The sequence below is a fragment of the Austrofundulus limnaeus genome, unplaced genomic scaffold (assembly GCF_001266775.1).
Source record: "Austrofundulus limnaeus strain Quisiro unplaced genomic scaffold, Austrofundulus_limnaeus-1.0 Scaffold16, whole genome shotgun sequence".
NCBI classification, from domain to species: domain Eukaryota; kingdom Metazoa; phylum Chordata; class Actinopteri; order Cyprinodontiformes; family Rivulidae; genus Austrofundulus; species Austrofundulus limnaeus.
The window spans coordinates 2,844,668-2,859,217 of record NW_013952418.1 but is presented as its reverse complement, the minus strand read 5'-3'; the positions used below and the strand labels follow the sequence as shown (position 1 = coordinate 2,859,217).

At 39.0% G+C, this 14,550-nt stretch overlaps 1 protein-coding gene across 1 annotated transcript in view; it reads right to left on the bottom strand.

The window, feature by feature from the left end:
* The window catches only part of gpc5a (glypican 5a), a gene marked incomplete at its 3' end in the record, with an annotated part of 194,940 nt that overhangs the window by 172,943 nt on the left and 7,447 nt on the right, over positions 1 to 14,550 (bottom strand). Inside the window, 1 exon segment of the mRNA XM_014003048.1 lies at positions 13,417 to 13,578. Within this exon segment, the coding sequence (XP_013858502.1) occupies positions 13,417 to 13,578 (162 nt within the window).

Below are 14,550 nucleotides of genomic sequence, written 5' to 3'. Positions count from 1 at the left end.
CATTAGCACCTCTAGTAATATATTTACTGAGAAAAATGGTGACGTGTTCAATACTTATTTTACCCGCTGTATCTGTAATGATGTTGCTTGCATGCGAAGTGCAGCCGAGATAAAATGAAATCATAAAGTGAAACAAATGGACACAATGAAAGTTTGACACGAAAATGAAACGCCAAATTATAGTCTGGGTTATTTAATTTCCTCCTGAGAGGAGCAGATTTTTCACAGCACCATCCATCTGAATTAAAACCTTCTGGAGGCACCAGATGAACTCRAAACATCTGCATGAAAGGATGAAGTTCTGAGATCCAATAAATTAAAAGGTCCAACATCCCCTAATCCCTGGATTGATCTCATTTTATCTTGAAAAACCAACATTTTTAACATTTCTGGTCAATTTTTGAAAAACATTACATCATGAGATCTTAAACTTTATCTGCATTTAGAGTGTAAGTGTCAAACTGAAGGCCAGCATGCCAAATGTGGCCCGCCACTGCCTTTTATGTGGCCTGTGAGAGCTTTAAAGATGTATTTATCTCTTAAAARAGCCTGTTTTAAAGCCAYCATTGACTGTAAACTACATCTCCCATAATGCATGTTGATTATTTTACCAAAAAAATGACTACATCCCACCACTAGGTAGAGCTGCACAGAGTTCAAAAGCACCCGGCAGCCGGCGAAGTTCTCCATGTAAAATCTTAATTCTGTTGCATTGTGCCTGGCTACTTCTGCCGTGACCAAGTCGTACTGGGAAGTGGGATTTTACCACTTACAAGTTGTATAGTTAAACTAGAGTGGGAAGTCCCTGTTAGAAAGTGGGAGAGTTTGTAATTCAAGATGGCAGCTTTTCACCACAAACTCTGATAGTATTTCTGTATAATTTATTTCACAGTCAGTCATACACGTAGTACTTTTCAGTGTTTATAAGATCATGTTAAAATGCTGTTTCTATGCAGGAAATACCAGGTAGAYCTCAGTTATTGTTTGTTAGCAGWGCTCAGGAAAGTGACGTTTTGTGTTTAGTCAAGTTTTTTTACGATCATGATGTTCACGAGGCCCTCTGTGAAAATGAGTTTGACGCCCCTGATTTACATTAGGTGTTTGGCCTGACTCTCAGCTACTAAAAAGCTAAATTTTAGCTCATTCTTGCCCACTTGTCATGTCAGCCATCAATGATTTAATCAATCAAAAAACTTAGATTGAATTATCTGTAGCAGCCCACACAGAAAAACATTTCCTGGTCTCTTCAGGACCAGTGAGGTCAAAATCAAAGTCAGTCTGCTCGTTTCCTTTGTAATTTGAATTGACTGTTCTTTTTTTACAAGCTAATTTTTGGGGGTTTTTGTTTTGTTTTGTTTTGTTTTTGAAGCATCAGAAAACGTGGGAGTGACATCAAGGAAGTTTGACTATGAGACAAAGCCTGCTAAAATGCAGATTCCCATAAAAAGCTGCGTATTTTCTCTGCCTGCCTGCGGAAAGCAACCAAATTGTGACCAACATAGAAATTTTACTGGAAGCCAACAGAGCTGCTGAAGTTGCAGAACAATCTCTGGCTCTGGGAAGAAATTACTGTCCGGAGTGGAAACACTGGAACTGCAGTGCTCAGTCCTCTGCCTGATATTATTTTATTAAAAATAAAAGTAATCTCTGAAGCAACTGGGCTGCATTTAAACGAGTATTAACAAACGGGTAGCTGATGCTCATATCTATAACAGAGAGAGGACATTATGGACACGTCCAGTCCAACACAGACAGGACAAACAACCATTCACTCTCTAACATTGATCATTTTCATCCTCTGGTTTCCAAAATGTGTCCTCTGTGCTGTGTCTTTACCATTATTTATTTTTAATTTTTGCCACAGTCAGCACCAACAGATGGATGACCAGTGTTAAAGGAGCCTTTCTGCAACCAACAGAACCCAAAGATTCCCAGAACAACACAGATTATTCTTCATTTCACCATGGACATTCTTATCAACGAGTGGTTGGGAGGTGACTACCAGCACGGACGACATAAAAACACAGCTTTGTTGCCACAGTCAGAGCTGCTTTGTGGGGGGAAAAAGGAAAAAGTTAGCAGGAGGTCTGCATCCCGTGAGTTTGACCACTGGCATTTTAAACAAAAACAGGAGAACAAGAAAATGTTCAAATCGTTGTAAAAAGTGGTCCATCTGTTTTCCACCTCCAGGACCACTTCTGGATGTAGGTCAAGGTCTAACCTGTCGTTACGTTTGAAAACTTTTCACTATGATCACCTCCTGAGTGTCCACATACCAGCGGTGGGCACAGCTAACCAAAAAGTTAGCTTCAACTGGTTCACCGAAAATCTTAGATCCACTAATGCTAAACTGCTAACCAGATAAAAATTAGCAGAAACTAACACTAACCGCTAAGAGGACTGTCAGTTTTCATCCCCTTAAAGTGCCTTTGATGTGCATATCTATCAAATACAAAACTGTCAAGGAAAACATTACGAAACTTGGCACAATACAGACAATTTGACCCATTTTGTCACATAACTGGCATACTTTATTTTGAACCGGGCTTGGCCGAAATGAAACAGGAAGTGACATCAAAGGTGAACTTTTTAAGAAAAGGAACTTTCTGATTTTTGTTTATTGAAACATTATTTGAACTCTGACATTTCTTCTTGTCTTTGATAGTGACTCAAAAAATAATCTAAAGAAACATCAGATCCTTTTCTACTATCTGAGTTCTGTTCACACGCAGACACTCCCCTTTGACATCACTTCCTGTTTCTTCACGTGTGAATTTCTCAACAACTGTTCATCTCTGTTCCGTCAATTTTTTTTTTGCAATATATCATCTTATCTTACCAAAAATGCATTTTTATTTAAAATAATTATGTCACAGGCATTTTAACATTCACCTTGTTAAATGTTATTTTATTTCTTTTTGATGCTCTTTGTTTGAAGTTTAGCTGGTAAAGATGCTACATGCTACACACGGTTCCTGACACGTCCAGCTTTGCTTGTAAGAGAAGATAGTTTTARAGTTGCTGATTCTTTAGTGGATTTGAAATAGTGGAACTTAGCTTAGCGAAAGCTAAAAATTAGCCAAAAAGCTAATCTGCTAAATGATAAGCTAGTTCTGCTACTCGCAGTGGTGGGCAGCACTAATCTAAAAATTAGTTRCACTAGCCCTAAAACACTAACTCAAAAATTTAGGTCCCCTAATTCTAAAYCACTAATGCACTGAAAGTTTTAGCAAAAGCTAATTCTAAAGCACTAAAATAACTCCGTCAACGCACGAACATTCAACAGATAACATGAGTCACATATTGCTGTGTTGCTTTCCTACAGTGCCTGTGACATTAATTTTTTTTGTAATAAATATGAATGCATTTTTGGAAAGACAACATTGATAACATGTTGCAAAACAAATTTCACGTCGCTCAGATGAACGGTTGTTGAGATATTTGCACGTGAAGTAACAGGAAGTCATGTCAAAAGGCATGTAAACAGAGCGTTGTCACAAAAACAACAYACTGTAGAGAAGAATCTGATGTTTCTTTAGGTTATTTTTAGTCGCTATCAAAGAGGAACAAAGAAGAGTTAAAGTTTAAATAATTTTGTTTTAATAAACAGAGACTAGAGCTGCCACAAACGATCATTTTTATAGTCGATTAATCATCGATTATTTTTTCGATTAGCCGACTAATCGGATCATACGTTAATTGAATATAAAACATACAGCTTATCATGCCAGAATGCAGCTGCTATTATATAACCATCATTAGATTTTAGCTATATGCTAACAAAAAAATAATTGCTGTGGAAGGCAAGTTCTGCCTTGCAGATATTGCACAGGTTTCTCTTTCATTTCCTTAAAAAGTTCCCACATTTCTGAGCTCCGTTGCTGGGTAGCCATGATACRAGAGCCTGTCTGTATAATGTCTTGTGACGTCCACGGCCTACCCCAGTTACCACTACTGTGCATGTGTGTCAAGGACAGAAAGGCAGATGTGGCAGTGGAAGCTGTCAAAGCAGTTTGGAGAGAAAAACAAAGTAAAGAAAAAAAATTGATTAATCGATTATTAAATTAGTCATCTATTATTTTAATAATCGATTAGTCGTCGATTAATCGACTAATCGTGGCAGCCCTAACAGAGACTAGTGAGTTTGTTTTATTAATTAGTTCCCCTTTGATGTCACTTCCTGTTTCACTTTGGCTGATCCAAATTTAAAAGAAAATAGGCTGGTTATGTGACAAAATGGGTAAAATCAAGCTAGGCTAAATTTAGCCTATAAATTTAGCAAGTGCTAATCCATTAATAAATTTTAAAACTAGCAAAAGCCCTAACACACTAATCAGGAAATTAGTTCCCCTATTAGTGCTTTAGTGCTTTAACTGAGCCCACCACTGGCTACTCGTATGGTAGTATGAACACAATCAGAACTGATCATCAATGCAGGACCTCCTACTGACCTGATGTGACCCCACACATCTGCTGAGGTATATGAATCGATCCAGATGTTGATAACAATGATACCAGCGTCATGCAGTTTAAAGTTTAGAACCACAGTTCTTTAATCGGATCTTTCTTTTTCTCTTTAGTTAGTAAAAGTCAGGCAGTGGATCCTCCAAAAGCAGAAAAACAGAAACTACTTGATGCCTGTTTAATCTTGCATTCCACCTGAACTCTGCAAAAAAACAAAATAAAAAAAAAAACAGAAGCTCTTCATTAGCTCCAAAGCCAAGTAAACGCTGACTGTCTGTGCTAAATGTCTCCTGGTGATTTTTTTTTTTTTTTCTTCCCAGACTAAAAACCAAAATGAGACACTGACTGGAAGGAAGACCACAAGCCACAGAGTCGTAATGGTCACAGCAGCTTCAGGCCGCAGACATTCAGCAGCTCTAACCTTCTAACAGCCTGTCCTAACTTGTTCATGAAGTGGTTTCGTAGGAGTTGTCAGGATTTAGAGCTGAATTACAAAAAAACACAAACCTGGACCAGTTTGTTAGAATGCACATTGTTGTTTTCCTGCAARTGTTTCTGCACACTGTCTGTGATTTTGGTCATACACACATGAAAGATGAAATGAAAGATGGGTATTTTGGCTTTTGGTTTTAGTAGCTAAAATGCTGTAATGTCTGTAACGGTCTTGTAATCTTGAGGTTGCAGGTTCGAGCCCAGGTTACGGGAAGGGCAGCATTAGAGTTTACTCTGTTTGTGACGACACCAGGAGAAAGGAGCAACAACAAACTTGTCAAAATAGAAAACAGATTATGAGCACCTTTATTTTTTTAAAACCACCTTTGTCTTTAAAATTAGCTTCAGTAAATTGGCCTTTTGAAAGTTTAAGCTAACCTTTTGCTACTTTCAGTTTTCAGTGCAAGCTTTTAGCTAAGCTTTAGTTACTCTTAGCTTTTAGCTAACATTTTACTTCTTTAAACAACCCTTGTGCTCCTACCTAGCATTTTGCAACACACGTGCAGCGTATCCTCATGAGAACAGAGTTTTTAAATTATGATAAGATCATCATTCGTGCCACAGGTGGAAAGGTTCGGTCAGAGCTGGGGTCTCGTCTCACGCTGCTGCAGCTTTTTCTGACAACGCGCAGCGKGGACGGGTGATTGACAGGAGTGATCCGCTCTGAACGCAGCGTGCACGTGTGCAGGGCTCTCAACGCACGAATAAAAAAAACACAAAAGTAGGCGAAGATTAATCTTTTTAGGRYAAGTGAGTGCTCATTCGTTTTCAAAYAGTGTGTGRGTGCGCATTTGTGCGTGTGTTTTAGTGTGAGAAATGCAAAGTGTGGCGTGTGCACGTCCTGAAATGCGTGTGTCTCACGGTCAATACYTGAGACTTGAGAGCCCTGCACTTAGCTTTTAGCTAACCTCTTGCTTCTTCAAACTAGCCTTGTGCTCCTTTGACCTTCTAGCGATCATTTTTGCTACAGTTAGCTTATTGTTAGCATCTTCCTCTTTTTAATTTTTTTGCTCTCTCTTTTCTGTTTTAGTTTAAAGCTAACTTCTTTCTACTATTAACTTTTGGTTAACCTTTTGGTTCTTTAAACTAGCCTTTMTTGACCTTCTAGCTTGCATTTTTCTACAGTTAGCTTATTGTTAGCATGTTCCCCCTTTTTTATCTATCTTTTTTATGTTTTAGGTTAAGGTTATAGCTAGATTTTTGCTACTTTTAACTTTTGCTTTTTTAAACTAGCTTTATGCTTCTTTCTTCTGCAGTTAACGWCTTGGTTGCCTTTTTTTGCATTTGTTTTTCACTAGTCTTTTGCTCCTTTTAGCTAACATTTTGCTACTCTTAGCTTTTTGCTAACCTTTCCTTTCTTCAAACTAGCCTTGTGCTTTTTGACCTTGTAGTATTTTGTTACATTTATGTGCTTATGTGTTACACAGATGTGCAAATACACATTAAAAGAAATAGAAAGAATAAAGAGTAAAATAATAAAATGAGCTAAAATATGCCTACATCTGCATGTAGCCTCTTGTTAACCTTTTTTCTTAATTTTATTTTTTTAACTGTCCATGCTTTTGCTCTTTTTATCTTTTAGCTAACCTTTGCTTTTTTAAATGAGCACAAATCATACAAATATCTAAGCACAGCAGGTCAGATGTTTTTTTTCCCTGATTCACTGATGACGTCCTGCAGGGAGCGACACATAATAAAAAAATCAGAAGAGTGTTGCTTTAACCCAGACATATTTATTTTATTTAATAAAACTGTGTATGAAGGAGGTTTTTGAGTCTGTCACACAGTAGCTAAACAGAAAAGCACATTTCTCTAGAATAAACAAACTGATCTACTGTAAAAATGTATCTTTTTTATCGCCACTGAATTCTTGTGGTGTTTGTTTTACTGGATTTGAGCTCGGGGTGAGTTATTTGCCACTCCAGCAGGAAGTTGTTCCACATTCTTACTCCGAAACTAAAAGCAAAGGCAGGTTTCTGGTTTCCACAAATCAAACATTTTCCCAGAAGACGACGGCGTTCTTCTTGTTTTTGTTTTTTTTTCAGACCCTTCTCCCGAGCATCTCAACAGCTGATCCGGAGAAGCGCTCCGTTTCAACTTTTTATGTGAGTGCTYCCTGACGGGGCGCTGGGATGGCTCAGGGTGGTTGCTGTGGAAGCGAGACAAACCCGCCCCGGTATGAAAGAAAAAGATGTCCCCTGAAGGCCTTCTCAGCAGGCTGCATATTTGTGCATTGTGTGGATAAAGTGCAGAAACCTGACAACAGCTGAAGGAAAACATGCGGCGGTTTACTGACGGAGGAACTGGGGTGACCTGGAGAGCCTAAAGGTCGWCTGTGATTTATTTAGTTAAAATACCTGAAAATGACAGCATTTAGGTTCATTTAAGATCAAGACGGTGCAACTTTTAGATTATTTAGGTGGTGGTGGGGGAAACCCAACATAAACAGCAGTAAAATKGAACATTTTGGCAGCACTTAATGGATTCGTTTGATTTTCCAGTAAGTTCAAAACACTTATATCCTCCTGGTTCCCTCTGATTTCTTCATCCCTCTCTCCACTCAGCTGCTCGGTATAAAGAGGCGTAATTGAAGGCTTTGCACAAGACAAATGACCACATTAGCTGACCCCGCTTCAACTCATCCTTCTTCCRGTCTCAGCCCGTAACACATTAAACACTCTGCTCCTTTTCTGATGTCTCTCAAATTACAGCTCGAGCTGCCAATCATCGTTAAATCTCTGCAATATCCCCAACCACCACCAACTATAAATCTTTGCTGTCTTTGTTTTCCTCCTCTTTCTTTTAACATAAAAATTGATAAATCGGAGTTCGGAGGTTTAAAAAAAACAATGTCCTCTTCTGGTAAAATCTCAGGAAAAAAGGAGTATTTGATAACGGAATGCATATCGCCACGTTTAAGGCCAGAGGTTAAAGTACCTGTGGTGTCATTTTTTTTTTATGAATGCACTTTTGGAAAGATAACATTGATAGCATATTGCATAAAAAATCATGCCACTGAGATGAATAGTTGTTAAGATACGCGCATGCGAAGAAACAGGAAGTGACATCAAAGGGGAATGTCTGCACTGCTACAACGGCTAACAGCATAAACCGTAGAGAAAAATCTGATWGTTTTTAAATCCTTTTAAGTGAGATGAATACTTTAAATAATATTGTTTRAATAAACAAAGACCAGGGAGTCMTTTGCTTAAAGAATTCCCCTGTGATWTCACTTCCTGTTTTATTTTGGCGGAGCCAAATACATAGGAAAATATGCCGGTCGTGTGACAAAATTGGTAAAACTGTTATGCCAAGTTTCTTAAATAAAAATGTGTTTTCTTTGACTTTTTTGAATTTGAAGATAATCAATGGCACTTTCTGAAAAATTGATGGAGTTGGAGATATTTTGGTTACACCTTAAAAATAGTTTCATCCCATAAAAACTTGCGTGATCACTTGAGCCTGTGTTTGGGATGTTATCAAAACAGTTCAGCATCACTCAATACACTTCCTGGATTTAAATAACTGAATAAATACTTGACTTTTAAATCTTTAATCCGCTCTTAAAAGCAGCCAAACGTTTTTTTTTTTTCCCTCACCGTTAAAATCCAAGAAGCTAACAAACATTTTTGTTCTTCCTTGCTTCCTGTCTGGTGCCAGTCGGGACTCTTTGTGTGAAAAAAAGCTTTTAAAATGTTTATTGGGAAGTATGCCACTTGGGTGGCTTTGGTGTGTGTGTATGTGGGGGGTGGGTTACAGAGATTAAGCTAAAATGTGTGTAACAGTAGCCGAGAGTAATCCCCAACACTTATTCTAACTTATTGCATCAAAATTGCATTTTAAGCTCTAACTTTATACTGGAATCAACCATTTCTGTCTGTTAGTAAAATATCTTCTGTACCACTGCTAGGTTTTATTGAAACCCCCAGAAAACCACTGGGTTGACATCTACAATTCAATTAACTTCAAACATGAACATGTTTATAATTCAGTTTTACAGAGACATGAACTCAAATTTTTATTTCACGAGTGCAGACACAAATAAGGAACACAAAAGGGGATGGTTTAAAACGTTTGCACAAAACTGTGGTGTGAAAAAAACAAGTGCCGTTTTATTGTTTTGGTGGCCTTTTGAGAGTTGTAGCTAGCCTTTAGCTAATTTGCTGTTTTCACCTTTTGGCTAGCCTTTTTTACGTTTAGCTTTCAGACAGCTTTTTCCTACATTGCTAATCTTAATTTAGCTGATCATTTGCATTTTTAAAATAGCCTCTTGCGTCTTTCACCTGCTAGCGAGTCTTTTGCTACTTTTAACTTTGACCGAACTTTTTGCTTCTTTAAACTAACCTTGCGCTTCTTTGACCTTCTAGCTACAATAGCATTTTTACAATTAGCTTCTCGTTAGCTGTTTTCTTCCGTTGTACAGCTATTCTTTTGCTGTTTTGGCTTCTAGCTAGCTTGTTGCTACTTTAAACTTTTAACTAACATTTTGCGTTTTTCATAACCTTGTGCRTCTTTGACCTTCTTGCTAACATTTAGCTATAAATAGCTTCTTGTTAGGATTTTCTTTTTTTTTTTACTTTTACATTGTTAGCCATCTTTTTATTGTTTTTAGCTTCTAGCTAGACTTAATTTTTTTAGCTAACATTTTGCTACCATTGGGTTTAGCTACCATTTTTTCACTAGCCTTTTTGCTGCCTTTTGTTTTGTTAACTAAACTTGTTTTTCTTTGACCTTCTTATAGAATTTAACTAAAATTCTTACTTTTACTTTTTTAGCTATCCTTTTACTGTTTTTAGCTTCTAGCTAGATTTTAWGTTTTTTAACTAACATTTTGCTACCATTGGATTTAGCTACCACTTTTCCTTAACGTTTTGCTGCTTTTTGTTTTTTAAACTAGTCTTGTGTTTCTTTGATGACCTTGCTAACATTTAGCTATAARTAGCTTCTTGTTAGTATCTTTTTTAAGGGCTCGACACACGGGGAGCGACAAACTATAGCGATTAACGGCTGTCATCGCAGCCAGGGTGAAACCCGACACACGGGACGCGATAGCGATCGCAGAGTTGCGAATCGCGCTCTCAGGTCGCTTGTCTTCACAAAATTTGATTGGTTCTTGACTCTGAAGGCGGGTGTGCATTACGGATGTGCAAACTAAACAAATCTTGCGATGCTAATGATATTGAAAAACAAACACACATCAAGATACAGTTTTATGAGGAAAAACTTACCATAAACTTCACCCTGGTGCCAATAAATTCCCACAAAGCTTTTTAGTAATCACTTGGTGAAAGTGTTAGCTAACTGCAGTGTGTAGCATACTCTCCTCTCATTGGTCAGTCAATGAAACCCTCGCCGATTGGTTGTACGCTAAGCGACAGCGACAAAAGTTGAACATTTTTCAACTTTCATATGTCGCGTCACAAGCTCGKGTGTGCACATCTACGTGTACGAGCGCGAAATTTCCCATGCACTATTTTTGCCGATCGCTTAGCTGGAGGAGGGCAAGCGATTGTCGCCTCACCGCACAGGCTCCATAGGAAATGAATGGAGAGCGAACGACGTCGCCTCCCGTGTGTCGAGCCCTTTACTTTTACATTGTTAGCTATCTTTTTACTGTTTTTAGCTTCTAGCTAGATTTTATTCGTTTAGCTGACATTTTGCTACCATTGGGTTTAGCTACCATTTGTTTTACACTAGCCTTTTGCTGCCTTTGGGTTTTTTTTTTAACTAGTCTTGTGTTTCTTTGACTTTCTTATAGCTTTTTGCTAATTACCTTCCTGTTAGCCTTAATCACATTTTTAGCTATCCCTCTGCTGTTTTAAACATCTATCCAGATCTTTTCACCAGCTGTTTTTTAAGAAAACAGAAGGCTACACAAGACTGAAACTAAATAACTGAAAATATATTTTTTAAACATAACCAGTATGTCTGCATCAGCTCCAGCCTCGGCGGAGAAAAAAAAAATGGTTCGTATGTAACCTGAGCGACTGAAGCTGTGTTAGCGCTTGTATGAAACAGAAACAGACGGCGGTGTTTGTTGACTGACGGGAGTTGATGCTGACGAGGAGCTCTGTTTGGTTTGGTGAGGGGAAACACGAGCTGCCATTCCTCAGGTGAAACCATGTGAGAGCCCCGTCATTTAGTGGGTTTCTGCAAACAGCTTTCAGCCCCCGCAGACCTCTTTAAACCTCTTCGAAACGCTCAGTCCTACATTCGTTGAAAGAACTTACAACCTGAGAGGATCCTGCAGGACTTTTACGGTTGTTGTGAAACAAAAATAACCTACAAGAAGTGCAACAGACTGGGTAAAAACCTGTGTTTTTACGGCGTCAGAAGTCTCAGCAGTTTAGTTTTACCAGCATTTCATTTGTGCTTTTTTTTTCCATTCTTTAAAAGCTCTACGGTAAGAATTTTATTTCAAGTTCAAAGGCTGAACATGGAGATGACACGTTTACTAACAAAAACAGGGCATTACCCCCACAGACCGCGACTCAAACACTGTCATCAAGTAAAGCTTTTCCTTTAAATCATTTGAGTTTCAGGAGGAGGAGGAGGAGGAGGATAACAGCCCGCCTTTAAACTGAAAGGCAGCTTTAAAGACAATTGTCTTAATGATACGTCTGAGGCTGAACGTTCGAGTCATGAGCTCCTCTTGTTTGTTGCCCACCCATTCTAGGCCCTCATATGACAGAGAGGAGAGAGAAACAGGCGAGTCGGTACCTGTACGAGACGATGGAGAGGAACAAAAAAGACAAAAGAAATTGGACGTCCACTTCTGTCCATATATGAGAAAGTTTTGTTTATTTCCCCCTCAAAAAATACCATCATAAACACGGCATCGTTTTGAGAAATGTTAAACGCTGCAACACTGCCACAAAACACACCTGTAAACAGTACGACAAAGAGGAAAAAGAACAAAAAAAATCAACGAAAGCTAAAAACAAGACAGGACGCTGGAAGTTAAAGCCACCGAGAACCAGCATCAAAATATTTATTTTTAAGTAAATCAGTTTTCTAAGGATTATTGTTTAGGCTAAACAATTATTGTTATATTTTGTTTATTTCAAATTACAAATTGGCCAAAAAAAAGACTTTCTCCAGATCAGCATCAGCCACAAAATTCATATTGACTGACCTCAAAATGAAGGTTTTTTTCTATTTTTGATAGTCCAAAAAAATGATACAGACCTTTATAGCCTTAGAATCTGCAGTTTAAAGAGGACATGTGCTTTTAACTCCTTCCTTTTTACGTTTAAAGAATTCAGATGTGGTCTTTTGGTGTGGTCTCTTTAAATGCAAATGAGACACTTCAAGCTCCGCCCCCTCCACCCCGTTCGGCCATTTTTGTAGTTTGATAGAGATAGGACTATCCAATTATGGCTCTAAAAACAGATTAGAGAATATGACCCAAACAGAATATAAATATATATCAACACAGAACATGAATTAAATAAATTCAACTTTTCTGCACTCCTAGAGACTCAAAGTACACAACAATTTTTTTATGTGCTAACAAAAGGTTTTTGAATGATATGACCCCTTATATGAAAGGTATTCAAAGGGATTGCTCAGGGGGCCACTGTTGCTCAAATCCAACAGCTCAGTGGCTGGACTTCTGATATATTCAGTAGATGAAACACTTAATTATGTAAAACAGCACGTTCTGTTACCTTTTCCTTTTAAATTTGTTTATTTTGGTGCATTAAATCACAAGTTTTAAATTTACAATTTAATTAAAATGCTTTTTTATATTAAATTAGAAAAAGAAGAAAAGAAAAAATTAAAAGAAAAAADTTTTTGGCCAAATGGAAGCTATCCGCAGGCCGTATGTGGCCCACGGGCCACCAGTTGATATAAGACATGAAAAAGCGATTACGTGGGTTTCTAAAAACCTTGTGTGAATGCAAAGCTGAAACCATTTTGAAAAGATATACTTTTATCCATCCCAAAAACTGGTGTGGATGGACGCCTGACGACTATCAGCGAGAGACGAGTTACTGAGCAGAAACAGACGAGTCTCTACCTGTAAGGTGAGGACTGACAGGTATGGAAAACAAACACAAGGATGGACYTCCACTTCATGAGTTAACTAACAGAAACACAGGTTTATTCCCTTCTAGGATGTAAAATATTGGAACAACTCTACACAGACAAATGCTCATTTCCCATCCCTGGCAGGCATTTCCTTCCCCTACAAGCTGTCGAGCCTCCAGCAGAAACAGCCGGCGTATCTAAAGTGCAGATCAGACGGAGGAGGTAGATAGATGGAGGACAGGCTCGGCTCTMTTTGCTCTGAAGTGGAGCCTTATGAACACAAAACACCAACTCTTCCACCATTCTATCAACACAAACATCTGGCACAGACGCACCACGGCCCAAGTGATAAACATTTAGATCCCTGCGTGTTTACAGAGCTACAGCAGCGATGCCTCAACACACACACGCACACACACCGAGTACCTTGAAAGGCAGCCACGTTGCGTGACAGCAGCGTCTTCAGGTCGTTGCTGTACATCTGCAGGAGGTTCTGGATGTCCCGCCGGGCCGCCAGCTGGTACCTGTCCTCCATCTTTCTGGTGCAGCACGTCAGGTTTTTAGACGTGCACACCTGCAGGTCGGAGCCTGAGAGTTGGACGAGAAAACACACAAAATGTTTAACTACAGATGTTTTTTTATGTTGAAAAAATATAAAGATCCTTGTGACTGTAGATGCATATCTCAGAAAATGATGACCAGAACGGATATCTGTTCAGAAGATAAATTAATCAGCATTCACACCATTGTTCTCCCCATGCACATGTGGGTTTTCTCTGAGCACGTTAAGCTAACACTTCTCTCAAGTAGTGAATGAAAGTGTGAGAGGGGTTCTGTCTTGTTTGTCTCCATGTGTCCCTGTGATGGACAGGAGGCTTGTTCAAGGTGTCCCCCACCTCTCACACACAGACTGCCTACCTGAGACACAGAGAGGAAAAACTGGTAGAGAAAATGGATGGATGGATGGATAGATGGATGGATGGATGGATGAACGATTGGACAAATGGATGGATGGATGATGGATGGATGAACGATTGGACAAATGGATGGATGGATGGATGGATGGATGGATGGATGGATGGATGGATGGATGGATGGATGGACGATTGGATGGATGGATGGATGGATGGATGGATGGATGGATGGATGGATGGATGGATGGATGGATGGATGGATGGACGATTGGACAAATGGATGGATGGATGGATGGATGGATGGATGGATGGATGGATGGATGGATGGATGAACGATTGGACAAATGGGTGGATGGATGGATGGACGATTGGACAAATGGATGGATGGATGAACAATTGGACAAATGGATGGATGGATGGATGGATGGATGGATGGATGGATGGATGGATGGATGGATGAACAGATGGATGGATGGATGGATGGATGGATGGATGGATGGATGGATGGATGGATGGAAGAACAGATGGATGGATGGATGGATGGATGGATGGATGGATGGATGGATGGATGGATGGAAGAACAGATGGATGGATGGATGGATGGATGGAAGAACGGATGGATGGATGGATGGATGGATGGATGGAT